The 26,807-nt window shown below is 43.0% G+C and overlaps 1 protein-coding gene across 4 annotated transcripts in view; it reads right to left on the bottom strand.

Annotated features, from left to right (window-relative positions):
- TULP3 (TUB like protein 3) overlaps positions 1 to 26,807 on the bottom strand; it is a 50,656-nt gene that overhangs the window by 20,577 nt on the left and 3,272 nt on the right. For 3 of the 4 annotated variants that reach the window (XM_063672334.1, XM_054443624.2, XM_063672333.1), the window contains exon 2: positions 11,024 to 11,075. In XM_063672334.1, coding sequence (XP_063528404.1) covers positions 11,024 to 11,075 — 52 coding nt within the window. Of the gene's footprint in view, positions 1 to 11,023; positions 11,076 to 16,113; positions 16,233 to 26,807 lie in introns of all 4 variants that reach the window. The other variant, XM_063672332.1, reaches the window with a different exon arrangement.

Genomic DNA, 26,807 nt, shown 5'->3' with positions numbered 1-26,807 from the left:
TTAACAAATACTTTTGAACACCTAACACCTATAAAGATCTATTTAAAATCAGATGATGCATTTTTTTTCTTTTTTTTGAGACAGAGTCTCACTCGGTTGCCCAGGCTGAGTGCAGTGGCACCATCACAGCTCACTGCAGCCTCAACCTCCAAGGCGCACCCAATCCTTCTGCCTCAGCCTCCTGAATAGCTGGGACTACAGGTGTGTGCTACCACACCCAGCTATTTTTTTGTATTTTTGTAGGGACAGGGTTTCCCCATATTGCCCAGGCTGGTTTCAAACTCCTGAGCTCAAGCAGTCTGCTCGCCTTGGCCTCCCAAAGTGTTGGGATTACAGGCGTGAGCCACTGCACCTGCCCCACACACTGCATTTGTAACCAAGTCTACTAAAGATGTATGGGAATCATCATAGCATTATCAAAATGTGACCACAAGCTCAAAACATACAAACACACATGCACGGGGGACAGATGGAGGAACACAGCAAGGGTGGTTTTTTCAGGTGGCAGACTATGGCATGATTATTTTCTCTTTTCTAGTCTTTTTTTTTTTTTTCCAAAGTTTTCTTACTTTTGTAAATGGAAGAAAAAAACTTTATTATTCTCTAAAACTCAAATTATTTCCATGTTCTAATTAGTCAAAGAGCAGTAAGTCTGGCGTTCTTGTTTATCTTATATAATTAGAAATCAAATTTGGATCAAGGGTGAGAAGAAAAAAATGGCAGTTGGAACATATCAAATAGAAAGCAGTCAACTCTATGAATAAACGCAAGATAAAGACTATGGTAGCAAGAAAAGTCAGGAAAAAAGCATGACAGACTATGAGAAAAAAAAACCAATGAAATGGAAAGGAATGTACTAGCACAGAGTACTAGTACCTTTAGGCAAATAAGGACTTATATAGAAATTATCATTGATCTGGGATAACTCAGAGTAGAAAAATGTTAAGCCCCATGCTAAAAAATAAAGACATGATTAAAAAACAAAGATATTATAACCCACTTACTACTGTTTTTCAGGCAAAAGAAGCCATCTGTTTACTTTTTTCCATCAACACTGTTTTAGAAAAGTGCCTCCAGGAAGAAGAGTCACTCCAAGGGGTGAGACTATCAAAAAAGGAAGTGTGTTTTCCCTGAACTGGGCTTATGAGAGCACACTGATTAATAGCTTGGGTATAGAGGGAAAAGATTGGGGAGTTAAGACAACGTGCCAATACGGAATATTCCATCAAGAATGAATAGGTGTTAGAGCAAGGACTAACTTGTTTGGAGATTATTTTGAGATTTCATGAATTATCATGAATAGAAGGACCTTAAACCCAGGAACACTAAATACACAGGAGGCTATAATGACTTCCATCAAACGGAATTGGCCAGTAAGATTCTTCTAGCAGCCGGGTGCAGTGGCTCACACCTGTAATCCCAACACTTTGGGAGGCAGAGTCAGGTGGATCACTTGAGGTCAGGAGTTCGAGACCAGCCTGGCCAACATGGTGAAACCCCGTCTCTACGAAAAATACAAAAATTGGCCTGCATCGTGGCGCATGCCTGTAATCCCAGCTACTCAGGAGGCTGAGGCAGAAGAATCACTTGAACCCAGGAGGTAGAGGTTGTGGTGAGCTGAGAGCATGCCACTACACTCCAGCCTGGGTGACAGAGCGAGACTCTGTCTCAAAAAAAAAAAAAAAAAAAAAAAATCCTTCTAGCAACCAAGAAGTCTTGTATAATGGATAAAAGGTAACTTGCTGGCCGGGCACAGTGGCTCATGCCTGTAATCCCAGCACTTTGGGAGGCTGAGGTGGGCGGATCACCTGAGGTCGGGAGTTCAAAGCCAGCCTGACCAACATGGAGAAACCCCGTCTCTACTAAAAACACAAAAATTAGCCAGATGTGGCGGCGCATGCCTGTAATCCCAGCTACTCGGAGGCTAAGGCGGGAGAATCGCTTGAGCCTGGGAGGCGGAGGTTGCGGTGAGCTGAGATTGTGCCACTGCACTACAGCCTGTGCAACAACAGCGAAACTCCATTTCAAAAAAAAAAAGTAACTTGCCTGAAAAGATGGTAAATATGAAGTACTGAAATCATAAGAAACTGCCATATCTTATCTCTGTGGCCACAGCTATTTCGTCTCATACATACAGTCTGTGAAATGATCAATGAAACAAAATCACATACTGTAGGCTGGGCGCGGTGGCCCACGCCTGTAATCCCAGCAGTTTGGGAGGTCGAGGTGGGCGGATTACCTGAGGTCAGGAGTTTGAGACCTGCCGGGCCAACGTGGTGAAACCCCGTCTCTACTAAAAAATAAAATTAGCCAGTCGTGGTGGCAAGCGCCTGTAATCCCAGCTACTTGGGAGGCTGAGGCAGAAGAATCACTTGAACCCGGGAGGCAGAGGTTGCCGTGAGCCGAGATTGCACCACTGCACTCCAGTCTGGGTGACAGAGCGAGACTGTCTCAAAAAAAACAAAAAACCGAATGCTGTAGCTATTTTTTGAGACGGAATTTCACTCTTGCTGCCCAGGCTGGAGTGCAATGGTGCGACCTCAACTCACTGCAATCTCTGCCTCCTGGGTTCAAGCAATTCTCCTGACTTAGCCTCCGGAGTAGCTAGGATTACAGGCACCTGCCACCACATCCAGCTAATTTTTTTTGTATTTTTAGTAGAGATGGGGTTCACATGTAAGGAAAATATTTTCTTTTCTTTCTTTTTTTTTTTTTTTGAGACAGAGTCTCGCACTGTCACGCAGACTGGAGTGCAGTGGCGCAATCTCGGCTCACTGCAAGCTCCACCTCCTGGGTTCACGCCATTCTCCTGCCTCAGCCTCCCGAGGAGCTGGGACTACAGGCGTCTGGCACCACGCCCGGCTAATTTTTTGTATTTTTAGTAGAGACGAGGTTTCACTGTGTTGGCCAGGATGGTCTCGATCTCCTGACCTCGTAATCTGCCCGCCTTGGCCTCCCAAAGTGCTGGGATTACAGGCATGAGCCACCGTACCTGGCCAAGGAAAATATTTTCTATAGAAAAGGAGTTTTCTGCTGTGGTCTAGAAAAGGGAGGCCAAAGAGCTAGAATTTGATAGGGTTATCCGGTTTGTCCAAGAAAGAGAAGTATCTTTTTTTTCTTTTTTTTGAGACAGAGTCTCGCTGTGTTGCCCAGGCTGGAGTGCAGTGGTGCGATCTTGGCTCACTGCAACCTCTGCCTCCCAGGTTCATGCAATTTTCCTGCCTCAGCCTCCTGAGTAGCGGGGATTACAGGTGCACACCACCATGCCCAGCTAATTTTTAAACTTTTAGTAGAGATGGACTTTCACCATGTTGGCCAGGCTGGTCACAAACTCCTGACCTCATTCCCTCTGATTCCTTGCTCACCAATAAGCCTTCTAATTTGAAGTTTAACTTCTTAGGTGTCGTATTCCCAGGAAAAGAGTATCATGAACAGTAGAGATGAATATACACTGTAAGAGTAGAGCTCCCTTTGTAAATTAGTAACTTGGGGTTCTGGTTTTAAAACTTACTGGTGTGGGTTTAACTAGTGTGAATTTGTGCCAAAGGACCTGGTTATATCCAGTTCACTGACAAACTAAGCTCTCACTTGTAAAGGGGAGACTAGACCCCTGACCACAGTGTTCCTGCCAAGGTATCTGGGGAAGCCTCTCTCTATCTACTTAAAGACAAATCAAACTCATTTAGACCAATGACTTAAGAAAAAAACAACTGTAGACTCAAACTGTAATCAGAGCCACAGCTACTATACCTCAGTATTGAATAGATCTTACTACTGTCCAAGTTTACAAATAAGAAAAATACCATTAAACATACATGTGCAAGCTGCCGTCTTGGTGAAAACCGTCATGCAGTTTGGGTGGCGGAGGAGAGAAGTGCTACCTGTGTTTGAATGTAACAATGTCAATTCCTATTTCATTTATATTTTACTTTCCTGAAAACCTAAGAGTGCTTTAAACAAGGCTACATCAACGAAGGACTCATTACCAAGACAGGGTAAGTCAGGGAGCCAGGAAGAAATCCAAAGCTGATGGTTAGATGCCCTAAATGCAATTAAAACACACTGCCTTCATGATTTTAAGTGTCATATAAACTAAAATTTAATCACCTTTAAATTTCCTAATTATCTTGGGAATTGAACCGTAAAAGAATCTATCTTCCCAAGAATTTAGTGGTATGTCTTACTATACTGCCTGGGGCCAAAATATTGAATGGTGATGTCAAAATAAACAACAAGAAACTAAAGGAGATCAGATAGGAGGAAATTTCCATGAAATAACTTTATCCAATAAAATAATAAAGCTCTGACCGGCGCAGTGGCTCACGCCTGTAATCCCAGCACTTTGGGAGGCTGAGGTGGGCCTATCTCTTGAGGTCAGGAGTTCGAGGCCAACATGCTGGAAACCCCATCTCTACTAAAGATGCAAAAATTAGCTGGATGTGGTGGCACAAGCCTGTAAACCCAGCTACTTGGGAGGCTGAGGCAGGAGAATTGCTTGAACCCGGGAGGCAAAGGTTGCAGTGAGCCAAGATCGCGCCATTGCACTCCAGCCTGAGCAACAGAGCAACCATCTCAAAAATAAATAAAGCTTCATTTACATGAATGATAGTTTAACTAATTCTCCATTTTCCTAGAGAAGGAGTCACCCTAGAGGTGATGGGCTGAGGTGACACTATGACAGTTTTCCAACAGACCAACCAACCACAGAGTGCAACCAGCATCAGGCTAGTTGTCTGCGGTCTGTCAGTTTGTTTAAAAATAACTAATCTCGGCTGGGCACGGTGGCTCACGCCTGTAATCCCAGTACTTTGGGAGGCTGAGGCGGGCAGATCACGAGGTCAAAGGATTGAGACCATCCTGGCCAACATGGTGAAATCCCATCTCTACTAAAAATTTAAAAAATTAGCTGGGCGTGGAGGCATGCGCCTGTAGTCCCAGCTACTCAGAAGGCTGAGGGAGGAGAATCGCTTGAACCCCGGAGGTGGAGGCTGCAGTGAGCCTGAGCCGAGATTGCACCACTGCACTCCAGCCTGGCGACAGAACGAGACTCTGTTTCCAAAACAAACAAACAAAAAAACAACAAAAAAACTAATTTAATCTCCCTACCCACAAAGCAAGATCATAGGAAGATAAGACTAAAATTTTTAAACGAGACTTCTTAAAATATCATTCAGTGCAGTGATGACCTCTCATCATACAAACAGATGAGCAACTCGGTTCAAAGGAACTATGTTGTACTTTAATCCATTTTCATCAGATGAAATAAATGTACTCTACCTAATATGCATCCATGTCACAAATATCACAGCAAGAATCAGAAAATCCATTCTGGGCTGGGTGCAGTGGCTCATGCCTGTAATCCCAGCACTTTGGGAGGCCGAGGTGGGTGGATCACTTGAGGCCAGGAGTTTGAGACCAGCCTGACAAACATGGCAAAACCCTGTCTCTACTAAAAATACAAAAAATTAGCCAGGCATGGTGGCGTGTGCCTGTAATCCTAGCTACTCAAGAGGCTGAGGCATACAAATCGCTTGAACCCGGGAGGCGGAGGTTGCAGTGAGCCAAGATGATGCCACTACACTCCAGCCTGGGCAACAGAGCTAGACTCTTGTCTCAAAAAAAAAGAAAAGAAAAGAAAATCCATTCTGCAGCTTGCTAAAGTGCCCACATACCCTGAAAACGAGTATCTTGCCAGGTATGATGGCTCACACCTGTAATCCCAGCACTTTGGGAGACCAAGGTAGGTGGATCACTTGAGGCCAGGAGTTCAAGACCAGCCTGTCCAACATGGTGAAACTCCATCTCTACGAAAAATACAAAAATTAGCCAGGCATGGTGGTGCACTCCTGTAATCCCAGCTACTCTGGAGGCTGAGGCACAAAAATCGCGTGAATCTGGGAGGCAGAGGTTGCAGTGAGCCAAGATTGCGCCACTACACTCCAACCTGGGCAACAGAGAAAGACTTCTCCTCAAAAACAAAAAAGAGTATCCTAGTGAAACTGGTAAAAATAAAAGCAAGATATACTCAACAGGAAAGTATTTCAATAAATGGTGTTGGGAAAGCTGGATATCCACATGCTAAAGAACGAAGCTGAATCTCTGTTTCACACTATACACAGCAATTAATTCAAACATACAGTTAGATAGAAGGAATATGTTCTAGTGTTCAATAGCACAAGAGGGTGACTATAGTTAAGAATAATTTATTGGCTGGGGGTGGTAGCTCATGCCTGTAATCCCAGCACTTTGGGAGGCTGAGGCAAGCATATCACCTGAGGTCGGGAGTTTGAGACCAGCCTAACCAACATGGAGAGACCCTGTCTCTACTACAAATACAAAATTAGCTGGGCGTGGTGGCACATGCCTATAATCCCAGCTACTCAGGAGGCTGAGGCAGGAGAAACGCTTGAACCTGGGAGGCAGAGGTTGCAGTGAGCCGAGATTGCGCCATTGTACTCCAGCCTGGGCGACAAGAGCAAAACTCCGTCTCAAAAAAAAAAAAAAAAAAAGAATTATTTATTGTATATTTCAAAATACCTAGAAGATTTGAAATGTTCCCAACACAAAGAAATGATAAATGTTTGAGGTGATGGATACCTTAAATAATGTGATCATTACAATAATTTGATCATTACACGTTTTGTGCATGTATCAAATATCAAATATCATGTGTACCCCATAAATATGTACAATTATTATATATCAGTTTTAGAAGTAAACCACAGAGGCTGGGCACAGTGGCTCATGCCTGTAATCCCAGCACTTTGGGAGGCCAAGGCAGGCGGATCATGAGGTTAGGAGTTTTGAGACCAGCCTGACCAACATGGTGTAACCCGGTCTCTACTAAAAATACAAAAATTAGCCAGGCGTGGTGGCGCACGCCTGTAATCCCAGCTACTCAGAAGGCTGAGGCAGGAGAATTGCTTGAACCCGGGAGGCGGAGGTTGCAGTGAGCTGAGATTGTGTCACTACACTCCAGCCTGGGGGAGAGAGAAATACTGCATCTCAGAAAAAAAATAATAAATAAAAATAAATAAACCACGGAAAGTGTAAAAGCTAAAACTATAAAACTTGACCAGGCATGATGGCTCATGCCTACAATCCTAGCACTTTGGGAAGCAGAGGAAGGAGGATCACTTGAGGTCACAAGTTTGAGACCAGCCTGGGCAACACTGCAAGATCCCATCTCTAAATACAGGAAAAAGAAAAGAGAAAAGAAAAATTAGCCAAGTGTGGTGGTGCATGCCTGTAGTCTCAGCTACTTCGGAGGCTGAGGTGGGAGGATCACTTGAGCCCAGGAGGTCAAGACTTCAGTGAGCTATGACCGTATCACTGCACTCCAGTCTGGGTGACAGAACGAGACCCTATCTCAAAAAAATAAAAAAATAAAAGGTCACCACACACACATACACATACACACACAAAAACTCAACATAATTAGTCATTAGGGTAATGCAAATCAAAACTACAATGAGATACCACTTCACACCCACTAAAATGGCTCTAAATCACAGACAGACAATAACAAGTGTTGGTAAGAACGTGGAAAAACTGGCTGAGCACAGAGGCAGAGGTTACAGTGAGCCGAGATCGCGCCACTGCACTCCAGCCTGGCGACAGAGGGAGACTGTCACAAAAGAAGAAAAAAAAAAAAAAAAAAAAGAATGTGTTAAGGGAAGGGAAAGAGCAAGATCTACCCTGTGTCTCTAGCACTAAGGCAGGGAGAATGTCCCAGGTACATGCGAATCTCCTTCCTTGGGTAGGTATATCCCTTCAGAAGAGGTGAATTAATCATACTATCATATTTTAATGTGTCATTATCAATAGCATTTTACAAACTCTACCTGCTCTGATTTCGAATATACCAAGCCATGTCCTGATTGCAAACTTCCCACAGATATTTCTACTGGGAATGTAATGACTAGCTAATTCTCGAATACAGTTCACTAGAAAGTGATTCTCAGATTCAGATTCATCACTTATGAGACTGGCTAATACAAACCAATCCTGAGGAGACTGATTAACTTTGGTTGCTTTTAGCTGTTTCTTATCCTACAAAGCTCATGACCAGTGACACTCAACCAAAGGGACACTGCCATAGCAGAATTCCTGAGTCTAATCTAATGCACATCTGGGCAGAGCTTCCACAGCCTCTGCCACCTCCATTGAGGGTAACGGCTAGGATGTGCCACCGTCACTGATGGGTGTGCACTGTATCCCTTGGGCAGGTTGGCTTACTCTGGACTGTGAAGCTCGCACCAAGATACTGCCCACCTGGGATGCCTGGGCTGAGCTGTAGCCTGCCCTTCCTCAATATGCCTCCATCTTGGCTCTAACTTAGAGACGCTTAAGATTCTTTCTAACATTCTATTATTTTATCCAGTCTAACTTCACTCTACAGATGAAATGACTGAGGCCAACTGACTTTAAGAACTTTACCTAAAATCACACAGCCGAATAATGGCAGAGCCAGAACTAGACCAAAGCCTTCTTATTCCCAGCCCAATATTTTCTTCATTATGTGGTGCTGCCTTTGTCGTTGTTATACACCATTTGAATGCTCAGCTTGCATTTGTGGAAATTCCCTTACCCCCCTACTGAGTGACTTCCTTCTTAAGCACCTGTTGGCATTTCATGGCTCTAATATTCTCATACACTTTTTTTTTTTTTAAGAGATGGAGGGTGGTGTCTTGCTGTGTTGCCCAGACTGAACTAAAACACTTGAGGTCAAGGGGTCCTTCTTCCTCAGCCTCCCAGGCAGCTGGAACTACAGGTGCACACTACCATGCCAGCTTCTCGTACATTATTTAACACCAAAATGTATACACCTGATCCAAAGAGATTTTTTTTTTAATTTTAAAAAATTCCTTTGAAACTCCTAGGCATGTGAAAAAAATTCCTATAAAATTTTATGTCTCTAAATTCACTGACTCAAAAAAAAAAAAAAAAATGCTGGGCGCAGTGGCTCATGCCTGTAATCCCAGCACTTTGGGAGGCTGAGGCGGGTGGATCACGAGGTCAGGAGTTCGAGACCATCCTGGCTAACACAGTGAAACCCCGTCTCTAGTAAAAATACAAAAAAAAAAAAAAAAAAAAAAATTAGCCGGGCATGGTGGTGGGCACCTGTAGTCCTAGCTACTCGGGAGGCTGAGGCAGGAGAATGGCGTGAACCCAGGAGTTGGAGCTTGCAGTGAGCCAAGATTGCGCCATTGCACTCCAGTCTGGGTGACAGAGTGAGACTCCGTCTCAAAAAAAAAAAAAAAAAAAAAATTCACTGACTATCTCTGGAAGATTTAAAAGTCAGTGATAGCCACTGATAAAGAACTGAGCCAAGCAGAGAGAGATGTTTTCATCAAACATCTATCTTATATTATTTGAATTCTTATGTTTTTATTACCTATGTAAAAACATAATTTAAAAAAATTGTGCTACAAAAAGGCTTATAAAAGTTACATTTATATCACATGTAGCATTTTCAATGAAAAGAATACAATTACAAAATATTAGGTCCACCTTTAAAAAAAAAACCCAGAAAATGTATCTATATACAAAATTTAAAGACTAAAGTCTTAGAACATGATTGATAGATGAACCATAGATTTTACCTAATGTTAACAAAGTAGGTACAATTGGGCCTTACGATACTAAGATGCCTAAGAATAAAAATGAATAAAAATAAATCAAAGATCTACATTTTTGTGCCCGCTTCTCCCTAGATACAATTTGCCCTGCAACGGAATGAAGAAAATAAAGGGCTCATCACAATTACCGTGACCTCTGTGGGCAGAGGGATACGTGTGTATGTATGTGTGTGTGTGTGTCAGAATTTTCTCCAAGATCACAGTAAATTAGTTTGTTTCTTAGTTTTCAGTAATTCCACCTTTAAAATAATTTATTAGGCTAGAAGTCCCATTATTAGTTCCACCAACCACATAAAGAACAGAAGACAAAACTTTAGAGACTTTTAGTCACCTACTGAATCCAGACATCTTGACTGTTAACGATCCTAGCTATAGAATTTGCTGAATTAGAATAGATTCATAGAAAAAAGCGAATATAAATGCAATGTATGTTGGGTATACGTTCTAAGCTACCTGAATATGATGATCACAGCATGTAACAACACAAAACCGTTCATTTATTCCTTCGTTTGTTCAAATACCTAATGAAGGATTACTACGTGTCCAGCACTGTGCCGTGAACTTCTGATATAATGGTTATCCAAAACATGCTTGGCTCCTGTTCTCACAGAGCTTAGTGTAATGGAGAAAACAAACTAAATGTGCCAGCAGCTCTGTGAAGAAAATTATTCTCTATGCGATGGAGTTTTTTTTCTTTTTTTTTGAGACGGAGTCTTGCTCTGCTCACTGCAAGCTCTGCCTCCTGGGTTCATGCCATTCTCCTGCCTCAGCCTCCTGAGTAGCTGGGACTAGAGGCGCCCGCCACCATGCCTGGCTAATTTTTTGTATTTTTTAGTAGAGACTGGGTTTCACCATGTTAGCCAGGATGGTCTCGATCTCCTGACCTCATGATCTGCCTGCCTCGGCCTCCCAAAGTGCTGGGATTACAAGCATGAGCCACCGTGACTGGCTATGCGATGGAGATTTTAAAGCAGCACAGCAGCAAGTTCGGATCTGCATTTTAGCATAAGAACACCATCTTGTAGTTAAGTGAAATTACATCATAGAGAGGTACTTAAGGTAGCAGAACCAAATTACTACTCAGAAATACAATGTTAACATTCTTTTAATTCCTCGGAAAGAAAGGCGCCAAGGAATTTTTGGTGATTGTAAATCCAAGGGCAGTCTTGTTGCTGACATCCTCAAAGCACTTTGGTCTTGCCATAACCCAGAGCCTTGGTTCAGCAACCACTAACTCCAGACGCTGCTTCACAGGTAACCACCCAAGCCTTCTCCTTTCCAGTCTTCTTTCTATAGCCCTGCCAAAGGCTTCAGAGCCAAGACCATCAGCATCACGGTCAGTATAGTTGGCCACCTATTTCGAAAGAGGAGACTCTGCTCACCTGATAATCCAGCTTAGCCTGTCGCATCTTCATCATTTCTTCATGGAAGACACTGTTAAAAAAAAAAAATAAAGCAAGTATATAAAGAGAAAACGCCTTGTCAATTTCATCTTTTTACGTATGTACTCTTTTGGGCTATTTGGAACCAATTGATTCTGCCTTATAGAAGGCATCAGCTTCTAGAGGCTACCCACACTGACCACAGGAGGACTTCCCACCCTTAACACCACACTTATTCCAGAGGACCTGAGGAGACTGAAATACTCCAAGGACAAGAAAAAGATGACAACACAGACCCCATGCATGCAGGGATTTCCTTTTGTTTTAAACAATGTCTTGGGTACGCATTATGCTCTGAACGCAGTGGTAAGCATTTTACATGGTATTATTCTGTTTATTCTTTAAAACAGCCCTATCAACTAGGTACCATTATTTTTCACACTTTGAAGATGAAGAAACAGACTTGAAGAATCATGTGTAAGGCTAAACAGCAGAAACAGACCCCAATTCTGGTCTCCTTCTGGCATCTAAATTACATCTGAAAAATCAAATATATTTATTTTTTGGAGTTAGTTCTAAGATGGGGAAAATTTCACTGTGTATAGCATCTTACTAGAGCCTACTGAATTCCTGAAGATCTGGGCATTTCATTTAACTTACTCAAGTCTGTCATTAATAACACTTATTATGCCAGTCATCAAAGGAGAGGACTGTAAGTATGGATGAACAGATGACATTTATTGCCACTGAGAGACAGATTTGCTTGAAGAAGGAAAAAAACAAAAAAAATGGAATAAAACCAGTCTTCAGCTGATAAACCAAGCCCTTCTGAACATTTACAAACTCTCTTTGGGCCGGGCACGGTGGCTCACACCTGTCATCCCAGCATTTTGGGAGGTCAAGGCGGGTGGATCACAAGGTCAGGAGTTTGAGACCAGCCTGTCCAACATAGTGAAACCGTGTCTCTACTAAGATACAAAAAATTAGCCGGGTGTGGTGGCCACGCCTGTAATCCCAGCTATTCAGGAACTGAGGCAGGAGAATCGCTCGAACTGGGGAGGCGGAGGAAGAGCGAGATCACACCATTGCACTCTAGCCTGGGCGACAGGGTGAGACTATGGCTCAAAACAAACAAACAGAAAAAAACAAAAAACCTCTCTCTGAAGCCTTTTCTATTTTTGACAATTTCCTAATTTAAGACTTTTATTTTGTGACTCGGCATTCTTGGAAAGTGTGAAGTATGAAATAAGGCATAAATGGTTCTCAATTATTTGGATGATAAATGTTTACTGGGAACTTAGTGCCAGAAAAACTGGAACTACAAGGTGCTATTTAAGAAGACAAATTCCATTACCACAAAGAGAAACATGGTTTTTGCTACATTTGGGGCAAATATACCAAAGCATTTATGTATGGCTTAATGGTGTGCCACTATATTCCTACATTTTAGAAGGTTCTATGCATCTTACTAATGTATAGCAACTTCAATTTGCATGCTGTCTCAAAGATTCTTCCTCTTCATCCCTTGTGAGGCAGGTTTAACAACCCTCACACAGACGTGCAGGTGCTTTCTGATTTTCTGACATGCCTCCCTATTAATTCACTCATGACCTTTATGTTTAAAAAACAAACAAAAAAACACTGGGTGGTCAATAAATCATCTCTTTTCTCCCAGCTCCAAAGAGGAACAAATAAACAAAAATGTCAGATACAACAGCCTCTGGCCTTGACTTTGTGCCCCCCATGTTTCACCTACATATGTTCCTATGTTTTCTTTAATGTTTTTTATCTGCAGTCATGTATTTTTAAATCCCAAATTTAAAAATCCTTCATTAATATAGTGTGACAAAAAAAGATAAAACAAAAACAAAACTAGAGTGCTAGAACATTACAGGTATTCAGTGTGTATAAGAATTAAAAAAAAATTTTTTTTTTTTGAGACAGTCTCTCTCTCCTGACCAAGCTGGAGTGCAGTGGCTTGAACTCCTCTCACTGCAACCTCCGCCTCCCGGGTTCAAGCCATTCTCATGCCTCACCCTCCTGAGTAGCTAGAACTACAGGCATGCACCATCATGCCCAGCTAATTTTTGTTTTTTTTTTTTTTTTTTTTTGGAGACGGAGTCTCACTCTGTCGCCCAGGCTGGAGTGCAGTGGCACGATCTCGGCTCACTGCAACCTCTGCCTCCCAGGTTCAAGCGATTCTCCTGCCTCAACCTTCCGAGTAGCTGGGACTATAGGTGCATGTTGCTATATCCGGCTAATTTTTTGTATTTTTAGTAGAGATGGGGTTTCACCAGTTAGGATGGTCTCGATCTCCTGACCTCAACCTCGTGATATGCCCACCTCAGTCTCCCCAAGTGCTGAGATTACAGGTGTGAGGCACCACACCCGGCCAATTTTTGTATTTTTAGTAGAGATGGGGTTTTGCCATGTTGGCCAGGCTGGTCTTGAACTCCTGACCTCAAGTGATCTGCCCACCTCGGCTTCCCAAAGTGCTGGGATTACAGGCGTGAGCCACTGCACCTGGCCGTGTATGAGTATAAATTTTTTAAAGTTCTGCATAAAATGACATTATATAGCAAAAGGAGAACTTGGAGAAAAAAGTCCACTGTTATGGACTAGTATTTTCATTTTTAAAAATTTATTATTTATTTATTTACTTATTTTGAGATGAAGGGTTCACTCTTCTTGCCCAGGCTGGAGTACAATGACGTGATCTTGGCTCGCTGCAACCTCTGCTTCCCAGATTCAAGCGATTCTCCTGCTTCAGCCTCCTCAGCAGCTGGGATTACAGGCGTGTGCCACCACGCCCGGGTAATTTTTGTATTTTTAGTAGAGACGGGGTTTCATCATGTTGGCCAGGCTGGTCTCGAACTCCTGACCTCAGGTGATCCACCCGCCTCGGCCTCCCGAAGTGCTGAGATTACAGCCATTTTTTTAATTAAAAAAAATTAGGCCAGATGCAGTGGCTCATGCCTGTAATCCCAGAACTTTGGGAGGCCAAGGTGGGTGGATTGCCTGAGCCCAGAAGTTCGAGACCAGCCTGGCCAACATGGTAAAACCCCGTCTCTACTAAAATACAAAAAATTAGCTGGGCATGGCGGCGTGCACCTGTAATCCCAGCTACTCAGGAGGCTGAGGCAGGAGAATCACTTGAACCCAGGAGGCGGAGGATGCAGTGAGCCAAGATCACGCCACTGCACGACTCTAGCCTGGATGACAGAGCGGGACTCCGTCTCAAAAAAAAGAAAAAAAAAAAGAGCCGGTGGCTCACGCCTGTATTCCCAGCACTTTTGGAGGCCGAGGCCAGCGGATCACGAGGTCAGGAGTTCAAGAGCAGTCTGGCCAACATGGTGAAACCCCATGTCTACTAAAAATACAAAAAATTAGCCAGGTATGGTGGTGGGCACCTGTAATCCCAGCTACTTAGGAGACTGAGGCAGGAGAATCATGTGAACCCAGGAGACGGAGGTTGCAGTGAGCCAAGATGGTGTCACTGCACTCTAGCCCGGGCGACAGTGCAAGACTCTCTCTCAAAAAAAACAGAAAATTTTTTTTTTTTTTAGACAGGGTCTGGCTCTGTCGCCTGGGCTAGAGTGCAGTGGCATGATCTTGGCTCACTGCAATCTCCACCATGAACTAGTATTTTCAAACAGCTGCTGCTACAAATCTGCACTCTGTTCTCAACACTAAACCAAAGGTGTGATGACTTCTGGCATGGGGGAAAACAAATCATTCCCCACCCATGCTAAAACTTCTTCAAAAATGCTAAGTTCTGGCATACGACTAAAGTTTTCAGAAGTTTCTCTTAAGGCCTCAAATAGTGAAAAAAACAGGTGTGTCTCTGACAGTACATCTAGACACCACTTGATTCCTTTCATCAAGCCTGGGCAAGCTGAACAGACAATCTGAATAAATAGGGTATAATCAAAGCATTTTGACCTGAACAGAAGAGACAATAAATACATGTTAAGTAACTGTAACATTTACAAGTCTCCTATATATCAAAAGTCACACTTTCCCTGAGTTCTAAGTTTAAATAAATTATAACTTAAAAAGTTTTACCTTTAGTTAAATTATAATCTATAAAGACATTTTATAAGGCCGGGTGCGGTGGCTCACGCCTGTAATCCCAACACTTTGGGAGGCTGAGGCGGGTGGATCCCAAGGTCAAGAGATCGAGACCATCCTGGCCAACACAGTGAAACCCCGTCTCTACTAAAAATACAAAAATTAGCTGGGCGTGGTGGCACGTGCCTGTTGTCCCAGCTACTCGGGAGGCTGAAGCAAGAGAATTGCTTGAACCTGGGAGGTAGAGGTTGCAGTGAGCCGAGATCACGCCACTGCACTCCAGCCTGGCAACACAGCGAGACTCTGTCTCAAAAAAAAAAAAAAAAAAAGATATTTTATAGACTTATATTCAATCTGAACTAAAATTTCTAGTCTAATCTGGAATATCATCTTAATAAATTTACATTTTTCTGATTTAATATTCTTTTTTTTTTTTGAGACAGAGTCTCATTCTGTCGTCCAGGCTGGAGTGCAGTGGCACGATCTCAGCTCACTGCAACCTCCACCTCCCGGATTCAAGCGATTCTCCTGCGTCAGCCTCTCAAGCAGCTGGGATAACAGGTGCCTGCCATATTTTTAGTGGAGATGGGGTTTCGCCATGTTGGCCAGGTTCGTCTCAAACTCCTGACTTCAGGTACAGATGATCTGACCACCTCGGCCTCCCAAAGTGCTGGGATACAGGCATGAGCTGCCACGCCCGGCCTGTGTTAATATTCTCTTTCCTTCATTTTAACTTAGTTATTGAATAGCAAGCCTAACCATAACCAAGCCTGGTTAATAAATCAACACAAAACAGAAATAATTCCTACAGGAAAAAAAAAAAAGTGGAGTAATTCTTTTTTCTCTCATTTTTCTCAAAGAAAATTTCCTATTTCCTTGGTACAAACAGGGGAAACCCTAAACACACATCTTGAAGAAACACAGATACACTCAAGCGTGGCAGATGAGAATGCCCACAGAACACCATTCTCTTGAACTATTCTCCAGTTACCAACCAGTAAAGGCTAAACTGAAGATACCTGCTGGGCATGGTGCCATGAGCCTGTGGTCCCAGCTACTCAGGAGGCTGAGGTAGGAGGAGTGCTTGAGCCCAAGAGTTCAAGGGTGCAGTAAGCTGTGACTGACCCTGCACAGCAGCCTGAGCAACAGAGCGAGATTCCATCTCAGATAGATACAGGTAAGATAGACAGATAAAATAAAAATTAACTAAAGATAACTACAAGGCCTTACAACACTGCACAGTGTACACAAAGAGAATTTTCTGACAATGTGTCCCATCTCACTCACCTTTATTTATGGACACCAAAAAAACCTAGACTAGGAAAGAGACATTAGTGGGAAAACTGACAAAATTCAAATAAGGCCTGTGAATTAGTTAACAGTATTGATTCTATATTAATTTCCTGATTTTGATAATGTGGCTATGGTTACATAAGATGTTAACATTAGGCCAGGCACGGTGGCTCACGCTTGTAATCCCAGCACTTTGGGAGGCCAAGGCGGGCGGATCACGAGGTCAGGAGTTCAAGACCACCCTGGCCAACACAGTGAAACCCCATCTCTGCTAAAGATACAAAAATTAGCTAGGCGTGGTGGCGGGCGCCTGTAATCCCAGCTACTCAGGAGGCTGAGGCTGCAGAATCGCTTGAACCCAGGAGGCAGAGGTTGCAGGGAGCCGAGATCGTGCCACTGACTGCACTCCAGCCTGGGCGACAGAGCTAGGCTTCATCTCAAAAAAAAAAAAAAGATGTTAACATTAGGGGAAACTTGGTGAAAGGTATAGAGGGATTCTCTAATATTTTTGCAAATTTTCTGTAAGTCTAAAAAGATTTTTTAAAATCAGGTATAAAAAATATTAGTGATGAATCTAGGTGAAGGGCATAGGTTTATCAACTGTGCTTTCTTGCGACTTTTCAGCAAATTTCATTTTTTTCTTTTTTCTTTTTCTTTTTGAGATAGAGTCTCGCGCTTGTTGCCCAGGCTGCAGTGCAGTGGCGTGATCTTGGCTCACCGCAACCTCTGCCTCCCGGGTTCAAGCAATTCTCCTGCCTCAGCCTCCCGTGTAGCTGGGATTACAGGCATGCGCCACCACGACTGGCTAATTTTGTATTTTTAGTGGAGACGGGGTTTCTCCCTGTTGGTCAGGCTGGACTTGAACTCCCGACCTCAGGCGATCCACCCGCCTCGGCCTCCCAAAGTGCTGGGATTACAGGTATGAGCCACCATGCCCGGCCGAATTTTTTCAAAACAGAAAAAAATAAAATACACATTTTCAAAGAGAAAAAAAGAAAATATACATTTTGGTAATTTTTTTTTCATTGTTGTGGACTGGCTACCTTTAAAAATCCCACTGCTACCAGGTGCAGTGGCTCATGCCTGTAATTCCAGAACTTTGGGAGGCTAACGTGGGGACACTTGAGGTCAGGAGTTCGAGACCAGCCTGACCAACATGGTGAAACCCCATCTCTACCAAAAACACAAAAATTAGCCAGGCGTTGTGGTCCGCGCCTGTAGTCCCAGCTACTCTGGAGGCTGAGGCAGGACAATCACTTGAACCCAGGAGGTGGAGGTTGCAGTGAGCTGGGATCACGCCATTACACTCCAGCATGGGCAACAGCGCGAGACTCTGTTTCAAAAAAAAAAAAAAAAAAAAAAAATCCCATTGCCCTTTAATCTAGCACCTAAATTATGCTCACACAGTATTTCTAGAGAATGAAGATGGTATGAACAATGAAGAAATTTGCTAAAGATAAGTAACAGAGAAACCTCGAGCATACTTTAAAACATTACTCTCCATTGCTAGTCTAGTGCTATATCCAACAGACCATGCTGCCAAGTACTTTGAAGCACTGAATAATGTTACTAATGACCCTCAAGAATCTATGATTATTTGGGACTCTCAACGTTCCTGTCAACTTCTCTCAGCCTGTTAAGAGTAAATTTTTCGAGCTGCCAGTAACACAAAATCTATTGCCACTAAACAATCAAGAGTGTTTCTTGCTGCTTCCTACACTGTGCCAGATAAGGATGCTGTAATCAGAACTCAACTGCAATTTGGCCACTGATGCAGGAGGCTAAACAGGCTCCTTCTGTGGTACTGGAGAGAGTAAACACCAGCCCTGCCAGGAAAGCAGCAGGACAAGACTTGCAAAAATAAAGCCTGTGAGCAGCCCGTTGCTTTTCCTGATAGTAACTTGAGTGAAGGCTTCCTTTACTGACTACAGTATTGCTTCAGAACATCACAAATTGATATTTTTCAGACTTAGAAATTAGATATAGTTATCTTCTTTCATTAATGCAATAAGTGCCAGTGTGCAGTGATAAAGAGGACAACTTGGCAATTTAGAGAAATTCATAATTGTAAATATTTAGTAATTAGCTGCTGAAGTTAAAATAAATATAATTTACAAAAATTTGGTTCAACTCAACCTATCAGAAATAAATATAGTATGTGTGAGACAAGGAATTACTGCAAAGATATTACACAGGAAAGACAAAGGAAATAAAAGGTTTACCTCAAGAAAACAACTACAAAAAACAATTGTTTATTCTTAAATCTAGTTATTCACGCTTATTTGAAGATTAACATCCTTTAGAAGAAAAACTGTAGGTATGATTATGACTTTTACTTAAATTCACATACTTAAAAATCAGCAAGTTGGACTTCATCAAAATGAAAAACTTTTGTTCTGCAAAGATACTGTTATGAAAATTAGAAGGCAAGCCACAAACTAGGGAAAATATTTGTGAAACATATATCCAACAAAAAATTTATATTTAGAATCTAAAGAACTCTTACAGATTCATTAAGACAAACAACCTAACTAAAAATTGGAGCTAGGCACGGTAGCTCACGCCTGTAATCCCAGCACTTTGGGAGGCTGAGACGGGCAGATAACTTGAGGCCAGGAGCTGGAGACCAGCCTGGCCAACATGGTGAAATCCCATCTCTACTAAAAACACAAAAAATAAGCCAGGTGTCGTTGTGCGTGCCTGTATTCCCGGGTACTCAAGAGGCTGAGGCAGGAGAATCGCTTGAACCCGGGAGGCGGAGGTTGCAGTGAGCTGAGATCACGCCACTGCACTACTCCAGCCTGGGCAACAGAGAGAGACTCTGTCTCAAAAAATAAAATAAAACAAAATAAAAATTGGGCAAAAAGCCTAGGCAATATAAGGAGGCCCTGTCTCTACCAAAAAAAAAAAAAAAAAAAGAAAGAAAGAAAAAAAAAATCAAATTAGCCAGGTGTGGTGGAGCGAGTCTGGTGGTCCCAGCTACTTGAGGAGAATGAGGCAGGAGGATTGCTTGAGTCAGGAAGGTCAAGGCTGCAGTAAGCCGTGATTGTGCCACTGCACTCCAGCCTGGGAAACAGAGACCCTTTCTCAAAAAAAAGAGGTGGGGGGAGGGGGCCCAAAATATTCACAAAAGAACTTTTACGAATGGGTAATAAGCACATGAAAAGATATTCAATATGATTAGTCATTAGGTAAGTGTGTACTGAAACCACAACATGGCCAGGCACGTGGCTCATGCCTGTAATCCCAGCACTTTAAGAGGCAGGAGGATCACTTGAGCCCAGGAGCTCAAGACCAGCCTGGGCAACATGGTGAAACCATCTCTACAAAAAAAAAAAAAAAGTATTTCGGCTTGGTTGTGCATGCCTATAGTTCCAGCTACTTGGGAGGCTGAGGTGGGAGGACTGCTTGAGCCCAGGAGGTTGAGCTATCATCACACCACCACATTCCAGCCAGGGTGAGAGAGCAAGACACTCTCAAAAACCAAAAAATAAAAATAAAATAACTGTAAGTAGAAAAAAAAAAGTATCTGCAAGGTCTACAGGAATAGAAGAATTCCAGAAGGATATACACAAACTATTAACAATAGTTACCTCAAAGGTAGGGTGTTAAAAAAAAAAAAGTATTATTCAAAACAGATGTTTTTGAGTTTAAAAAGAGTACTTTATTAATTATACCAGGACATCAGCTGACAAGGGTAGCAGCACAGGAAAGCTTGCCATCTCCCTCAGGCTTTACTTTTGTAATTTCATAGACCCAGTCACCGATCATTATTCCCTTTCAGTTTATGGACATTTAAATTTTGCACTAATAATCTGTTATTGATATATTGATGTTTGTACAGGTTACTGTAGGCAACATTTCCAATCCAAGTGCTTCTAACAGCCTAAGAAAGTACTTTTATGCTCTAAATGAAATTGAGGAGAAAGGAGGAAAGTACGGTCCAGAGACCATCTACGGAACAATATGTCTTTAGAATCCAAGTTTTTTTGTTTTTGTTTCTGAGACAGAGTCTTGCTCTGTCGCTAGGCTGGAGTACAGTGGTGCGATCTTGGATCACTACAACCTCTTCCTCCCAGGTTCAAGCTATTCTCCTGCCTCAGCCTCCCCTGTAGCTGGGACCACAGGAGTGCGACCACACCTGGTTAATTTTTTTTTTTTTTTTGTATTTTTAGTAGAGACGGGGTTTCAACACATTGGCCAGGCTAGTCTCGAACTCCTGACTTCAGGTGATGCGCCTGCCTCAACCTCCCAAAGTGCTGGGATTACAGATGTGAGCCACCACGCCCGCCTCCAAGTTTTTTTTTTTTTTTTTTTTTTGAGACGGAGTCTCACTCTGTCGCCCAGGCTGGAGTGCAGTGGCATGATCTCGGCTCACTGCAAGCTCCACCTCCTGGGTTCATGCCATTCTCCTGCCTCAGCCTCCCGAGTAACTAGGACTACAGGCACCTGCCACCACACCCGGCTAATTTTTTGTATTTTTAGTAGAGACAGGGTTTCACTGTGTTAGCCAGGATGGTCTCAATCTCCTAACCTCGTGATCTGCCCGCCTTGGCCTCCCAAAGTGCTGGGATTACAGGCGTGAGCCACCACGCCCGGCCCCCGTCTCCAAGTTTTATCTTGAAAATTAAATTCTGGGTTTTATTCCATAAGGTAACAGGTTCCATTTTAATATAAAAACAATCTTCACTGCTCTCTTAAATAATATTCATAGTATGAATAACTATGACCTTCCAGGAAAAAATACTTTTATGATTTAGCACAGGGGCTGCAAACTATAGCCTATGGGCCAAATCTGGCCTGCTGTCAGTTTTTATACTGCCTTTGAGCTAAGAATGAATTTTTCTTTTTTTTTTCTTTTTTTTTTTTGAGACGTTGTTTCACTCTTGTTGCCCAGGCTGGATTGCAATGGCGTGATCTCAGCTCACCACAACCTCAGCCTCCTGGGTTAAAGTGATTCTCCTGCCTCAGCCTCCCGAGTAGCTGGGATTACAGGCATGGGCCACCATGCCCGGCTAATTTTGTATTTTTAGTAGATACATGGTTTCTCCATGTTGGTCAGGCTGGTCTCCTGACCTCAGGTGACCCACCCGCATCAGCCTCTCGAAGTGTTGGGATTACAGGCGTGAGCCACTGCGCCCAGCCTATGAATTTCGCATTTTTAAAAGGTTAAAAATATCTGAAGAATAGTATTTTGAGACATGTAAAAATTATATTAAATTCAAATTCCAACCAGGTGCAGTGAGTCATGCCTGTCATCCCAGCACTTTGGGAGGCCAGGAGTTTGAGACCAGCCTGGGCAACACAGTGAGACCCCTGTCTCTACAAAAAATTTAAACATTAGCCAGGTGTGGTGGTACACACCTGTAATCCCAGCTACTCAGGAGGCTGAGGCAGGAGGATTGCTTGAACCCAGGAGTTCAAGGCTGTTGTGGGCTACGACTGCACCACTGCACTCAGCCTGGGCAACATAATGAGAACCTGTCCCCCCAGCCCAAAAAGACATTATCACTGTGCAGGAAGTAATGAATAAAAAGAAAAAAATCTTCAAATTCCAGTGTCTATAAAGTCTTATTGAAACAGACACATTCATTCACTTACCTATTACCTATGGCTGCTTTTGTGCTACAACAGCAAAAGTGAGTAATGAGTAACTGGGACAGAGATTGTATGGCCCACAAAACCAAAAACATTTGGTTAAGATCTTCGCAGAAAAGGACTACTGGCCAGGGGTGATGGTGCATGCCTACAGTCCCCGCTGCTAGGGAGGCTGAGGTGGGAAGATGGCTTAAGTCCAGTAGTTCAAGACCAGCTTGGGCAACAAAGCAACACCCCATCTGAAAAAAAATAATTAAAAAGGTCTGCTGACCCCTGGCTTGGCCTACATTAGTTCAAACTAATTGTAAGTCCCCATTTAGAGACGTGTGCTGTGTGGTTACAGCACAGTTCCCAGTACAACTTAACCTAGTAAAGCCTCAAGTTTCCTAATTTACAAAGTGAGGACAATGACACTTAACTCAGAAGGTTATTGTGAAGATTAAATGAAACTTGGCTCATAGTAAGCACTCAAACTGCAACTGCTATTATATCTTTTTTTTTTTTTTTTGAGATCTAGTTTCCGCTCTTGTTGCCCAGGCTGGAGCGCAATGGCGCGATCTTGGCTCACTACAACCTCTGCCTCCCATGTTCAAGTGATTCTCATGCCTCAGCCTCCCAAGTGCTGGGATCACAGGCATGCGCCACCACACCCAGCTAATTTTGTATTTTTAGTAGAGACAGGGTTTCACCACGCTGCCCAGGCTGGTCTCTAACTCCTAACCTCAGGTGATCTGCCTGCCTTGCCCTCCCAAAGTGCTGGGATTACAGGCATGAGCCACCGCACTGGGCCTAGACTTTTTTTTTTTTTTTTTAAGAGACAGGGTCTCAGGCCAGGCAGAGTGGCTCATGCCTTTCCAGCATTTTGGGAGGCCGAAGTGGGAGAATCACTTGAGGCCCGAGTTCAAGACTAGCCTGGGCAATATAGCAAGATCCTATCTCTTGAGAGAGAGAACAAACAAATATGACAGACCAACAGACAGACAGGGGGTCTCACTATGTTGCCCAGGCTGGTCTTGAGCTACTGGCCTGAAGTGATCTCCTTCCTCCTGCCTCAGCCTCCCTAAGTGCTAGGATTATAGGCCTGAACCACTGTGCCTGGGAAGATTTTTGTTTTACAATACTTCTTAATACTACAAATGAATGTATTACCTTAATCTTCACTTCAGTGAGAAGACTAATGATTTCATCATAATACTTTATCGCCTTTCAAAAGCTTTCAAATGTTGGAAACCCAGAAATTTCTAATAATTTCCCCTGTATTAAAAAAATCTTTAGGCTGGGTGTAGTGGCTCATGCCTGTAATCCCAGTACTTTAGGAGGCCGAGGCAGGTGCATCACCTGAGGTAAGGAGTTTGAGACCAGCCTGGCCAACATGGCGAAACCCCGTCCCTACTAAAAATACAAAAATTAGCCAGGCATGGTGGCAGGCACCTGTAATCCCACCTACTCAGGAGGCTGAGGCAGGGAGAACTGCTTGAACCCAGGAGGTGGAGGTTGCCATGAGCTGAGATCCTGCCACTGCACTCCAGCCTAGGCGACAAAGCGAGACTCCAAAAAAAATATTTAAAAGTCCAAAACTGTATTGTTATTGAAACATTGTTAAAATGTGTTGTCACTCTGCTAGTTACACTTAAGTACAGTTCTACTTAGTGAATATTTAATACTGCCTGCCAGGAATTATATTAAATACATATTATTTTTCACATATGATGTGTGATAATTTTCACAATAACCTTGACAAAGTAGGCACTATAATTTCATTTTACAGAAAGATATGAAACTCATAGATGCTCTAAATGAAGTTGGGGAGAAAGGAGGTGAACTCCTTTCATATGAGTTTCATATCTCTCTGTAAAATGAGATTATAGCATCTACCTTGTAGATTTATTGAAGTTTCTTCCTGCAAAGCTAAATAGCAATAATTTTATTTTTCCAGGAGCATATTTGAAAAATATTTCTTGCTTTCTTGTTACAGCCTTATTTTCTACACATCACAGGAAAGCAATTTTAAACTTACAACTATAGCTCATATTCTAAAGGTCAAACAGCTGATCAGTGAAAGAGCCCGAATTCAATCGCAAGTCTCACTTCCAATCTACCTGAATGTGTTAAACTGCACGATTGAACACGTGTATTAAAATGGTCAGCAGAGGCAGGAATTTCATTCTCTGGTATTTCAATATGTTCATTAAAAATGCCAGCTGACTTGCTATTTTTAGGTAGAACTTCCAAGCCAGTGAATGGATTTTTAAGCAGCCCTGGGGAGGAGTGCCCTGAATAACGACATTTAGGTCAACCATACTGCATATACAACGGTGGTCCCATAACATGATAACACTACATTTTCGGCCAGGCACAGTGGCTCATGCCTGTAATCCCAGCACTTCGGGAGGCAGAGGCGGGTGGATCACTTGTGGTCAGGAGTTCAAGACCAGTTTGACCAACATGGTAAAACCCCGTTTCTACTAAAAATACAAAATTAGCTGGGCATGGTGGTGCACGCCTGTAATCCCAACTACTTGGGAGGCTGAGGCAGGAGAATCACTTGAACCTGGGAGGCAGAGATTGCAGTGAGCCGAGATCATGCCATTGCACTCCAGCCTGAGCAACAAGGGTCAAACTCCGTCTCAAAAAAAAAAAAAAAAAAAAGTATTTTCACTGTACCTTTGCTATGTTTAGATATGTTTAGATACACTAATACTTACCAGTGTGTTCCAATTGCCTACAATATTCAGTACAGTAACAGGCTGTATAGCTTTGTAGCCTAGGAGCAACAGACTGTACCACAGGGCCTAGGTAGGTAGTAGGATATCCCACCAAGGTTTGTGTACTCTATGACGTTCACACAACAAAATCCACTAATGACACATTTCTCAGAATGCATCCCCATCATTAAGTGGCAAATAACTGTATAGAGTGAAAGAGTCATCAGATTTCATCATGTTCAAACTGATAACAATTTCAGATAATTGTGGAAAGGGCTATTAACAAAGTATGTTTCCTAACTCAATTGACAAATAGGTTCACCTTGTCCAAATCCTAAATGTCAATATTCGAAGGCCATGTTTTTACACATACTGACACACCAAGAACACATCCGGCTAGAACAAAATATTGCTTCTGAGAAAAGACACATAAAGGTCATATGAGAACTGTCAGAAAAGAATTCCTTTGACATCTATCCTTCCTCATCTAGGGAGAAATGTTAGTATTCTAGGCTCAGCTGTCTTCCACTTGAAAGATGCCACAATCTGGAGCTAACTTAATTGAAGCCAGGGAATGAACATCCATTTCCTAGGAGGCCCATTTAGTAGAGACACAATCAGAGCAGGGAGAATTGCCTGGGGAGAGGGAGGCAATGAGAAGGAAAGGCTGGCCGCTGATTTGAGCATTCCCATAGCCCCCAAAGAATGCTGCAGGGAAAACTATTTTATAGTAAACCCCTCCTGATTTTGCAAGTACCACATAGCAAAAGTAAAAAGCATTCTTTTGAGTGAACTAAACAGAAAGGCTATTTAAGATGTATGATTTAATCCGGAAGTTAAAAGAATGCATTTATTACTTGTAGATTCAAACAGACATTACTCAGAACTTAAGTTCATTCTAACTTTTGCCCAATTCTCCCTTCTCAGGGGTTATATTTTCTCTCTTCGGGAATGTTATTTATTTTCACTATTTCTTATTTTTATTTCATTTTATTTTTCAAATGGAGTTTTGCTCTTGTCGCCCAGGCTGGAGTGCAGTGGCGTGATCTCGGCTCACCGCAACCTCCGCCTCCTAGGTTCAAGCAATTCTCCTGCCTCAGCCTCCCAAGTAGCTGGGATTATAGCTGCATGCCACAACGCCCAGCTAATTTTTGTATTTTTAGTAGAGATGGGGTTTTGCCATGTTGCCCAGGCTGCTCTCAAACTCCTGAACTCAGGTGATGCACCCACCTTAGCCTCCCAAAGTGTACAAAGTCTACACAAATATGTAAGCCATTATTATCGAGCTTTTTTTTTTTGAGACAGAATCTCTCTGTCATCCAGGCTGGAGTGTAGAGGCACAATCTCAGCTCACTGCAACCTCCGCCTCCCAGGTTCAAACAATTCTTCTGCCTCAGTTTCCGGAGTAGCTGGGACTATACGCGCACACCACCATAACCGGCTAATTTTTGTATTTGTAGTAGAGACAGGGTTTTGCCATGTTGGTTGGGCTGGTCTCGAACTCCTGACCTCGTGATCTGCCCACCTCCGCCTCCCAAAGTGCTGGGATTACAGGCATGAGCCACCGCACCCAGCCTATTATTGAGCTTTTTATCTTGACAGATCTCTTTTGTGTGTGTGTTTTGTTTTTTTGAGACGGAGTCTTGCTCTGTCACCCAGGCTAGAATGCAATGGCACAGTCTTGGCTCACTGCAACCTCCACCTCCCTGGTTCAAGCGATTCTCCTGCCTCAGCTCCTGAGTAGCTAAGATTACAGGCGCCTGCCACCATGCCTGGCTAAGTTTTGTATTTTTAGTAGAGATAGTGTTTCTCCATGTTGGTCAGGCTGGTCTTGAACTCGTGACCTCAGGTGATTCCCCCCGCCCCCATCTCGGCCTCCCAAAGTGCTGGGATTACAAGCGTGAGCCACCATGCCCAGCCTACTGTTTATATTTCTAAAGAGAAATCATGGCATATGGACAAACTACCGACTGGGACTTCTTAGATGACTCCAGCTCACAAGGTCACACCACAGTGGGAAGCACGCCTTCAATTCTCAATTCTCTATCACTTACAAAAGGCCAGATAGGGCTCAAGTTCCAGCACCAGCCAACCCCTGTCATCTCCAGGGAATCTAT

The sequence above is a fragment of the Pongo pygmaeus genome, chromosome 10 (assembly GCF_028885625.2).
Source record: "Pongo pygmaeus isolate AG05252 chromosome 10, NHGRI_mPonPyg2-v2.0_pri, whole genome shotgun sequence".
Taxonomy (NCBI): domain Eukaryota; kingdom Metazoa; phylum Chordata; class Mammalia; order Primates; family Hominidae; genus Pongo; species Pongo pygmaeus.
The sequence above is the reverse complement of the archived record's forward strand: the minus strand, read 5'-3'. Positions and strand labels throughout refer to the sequence as shown.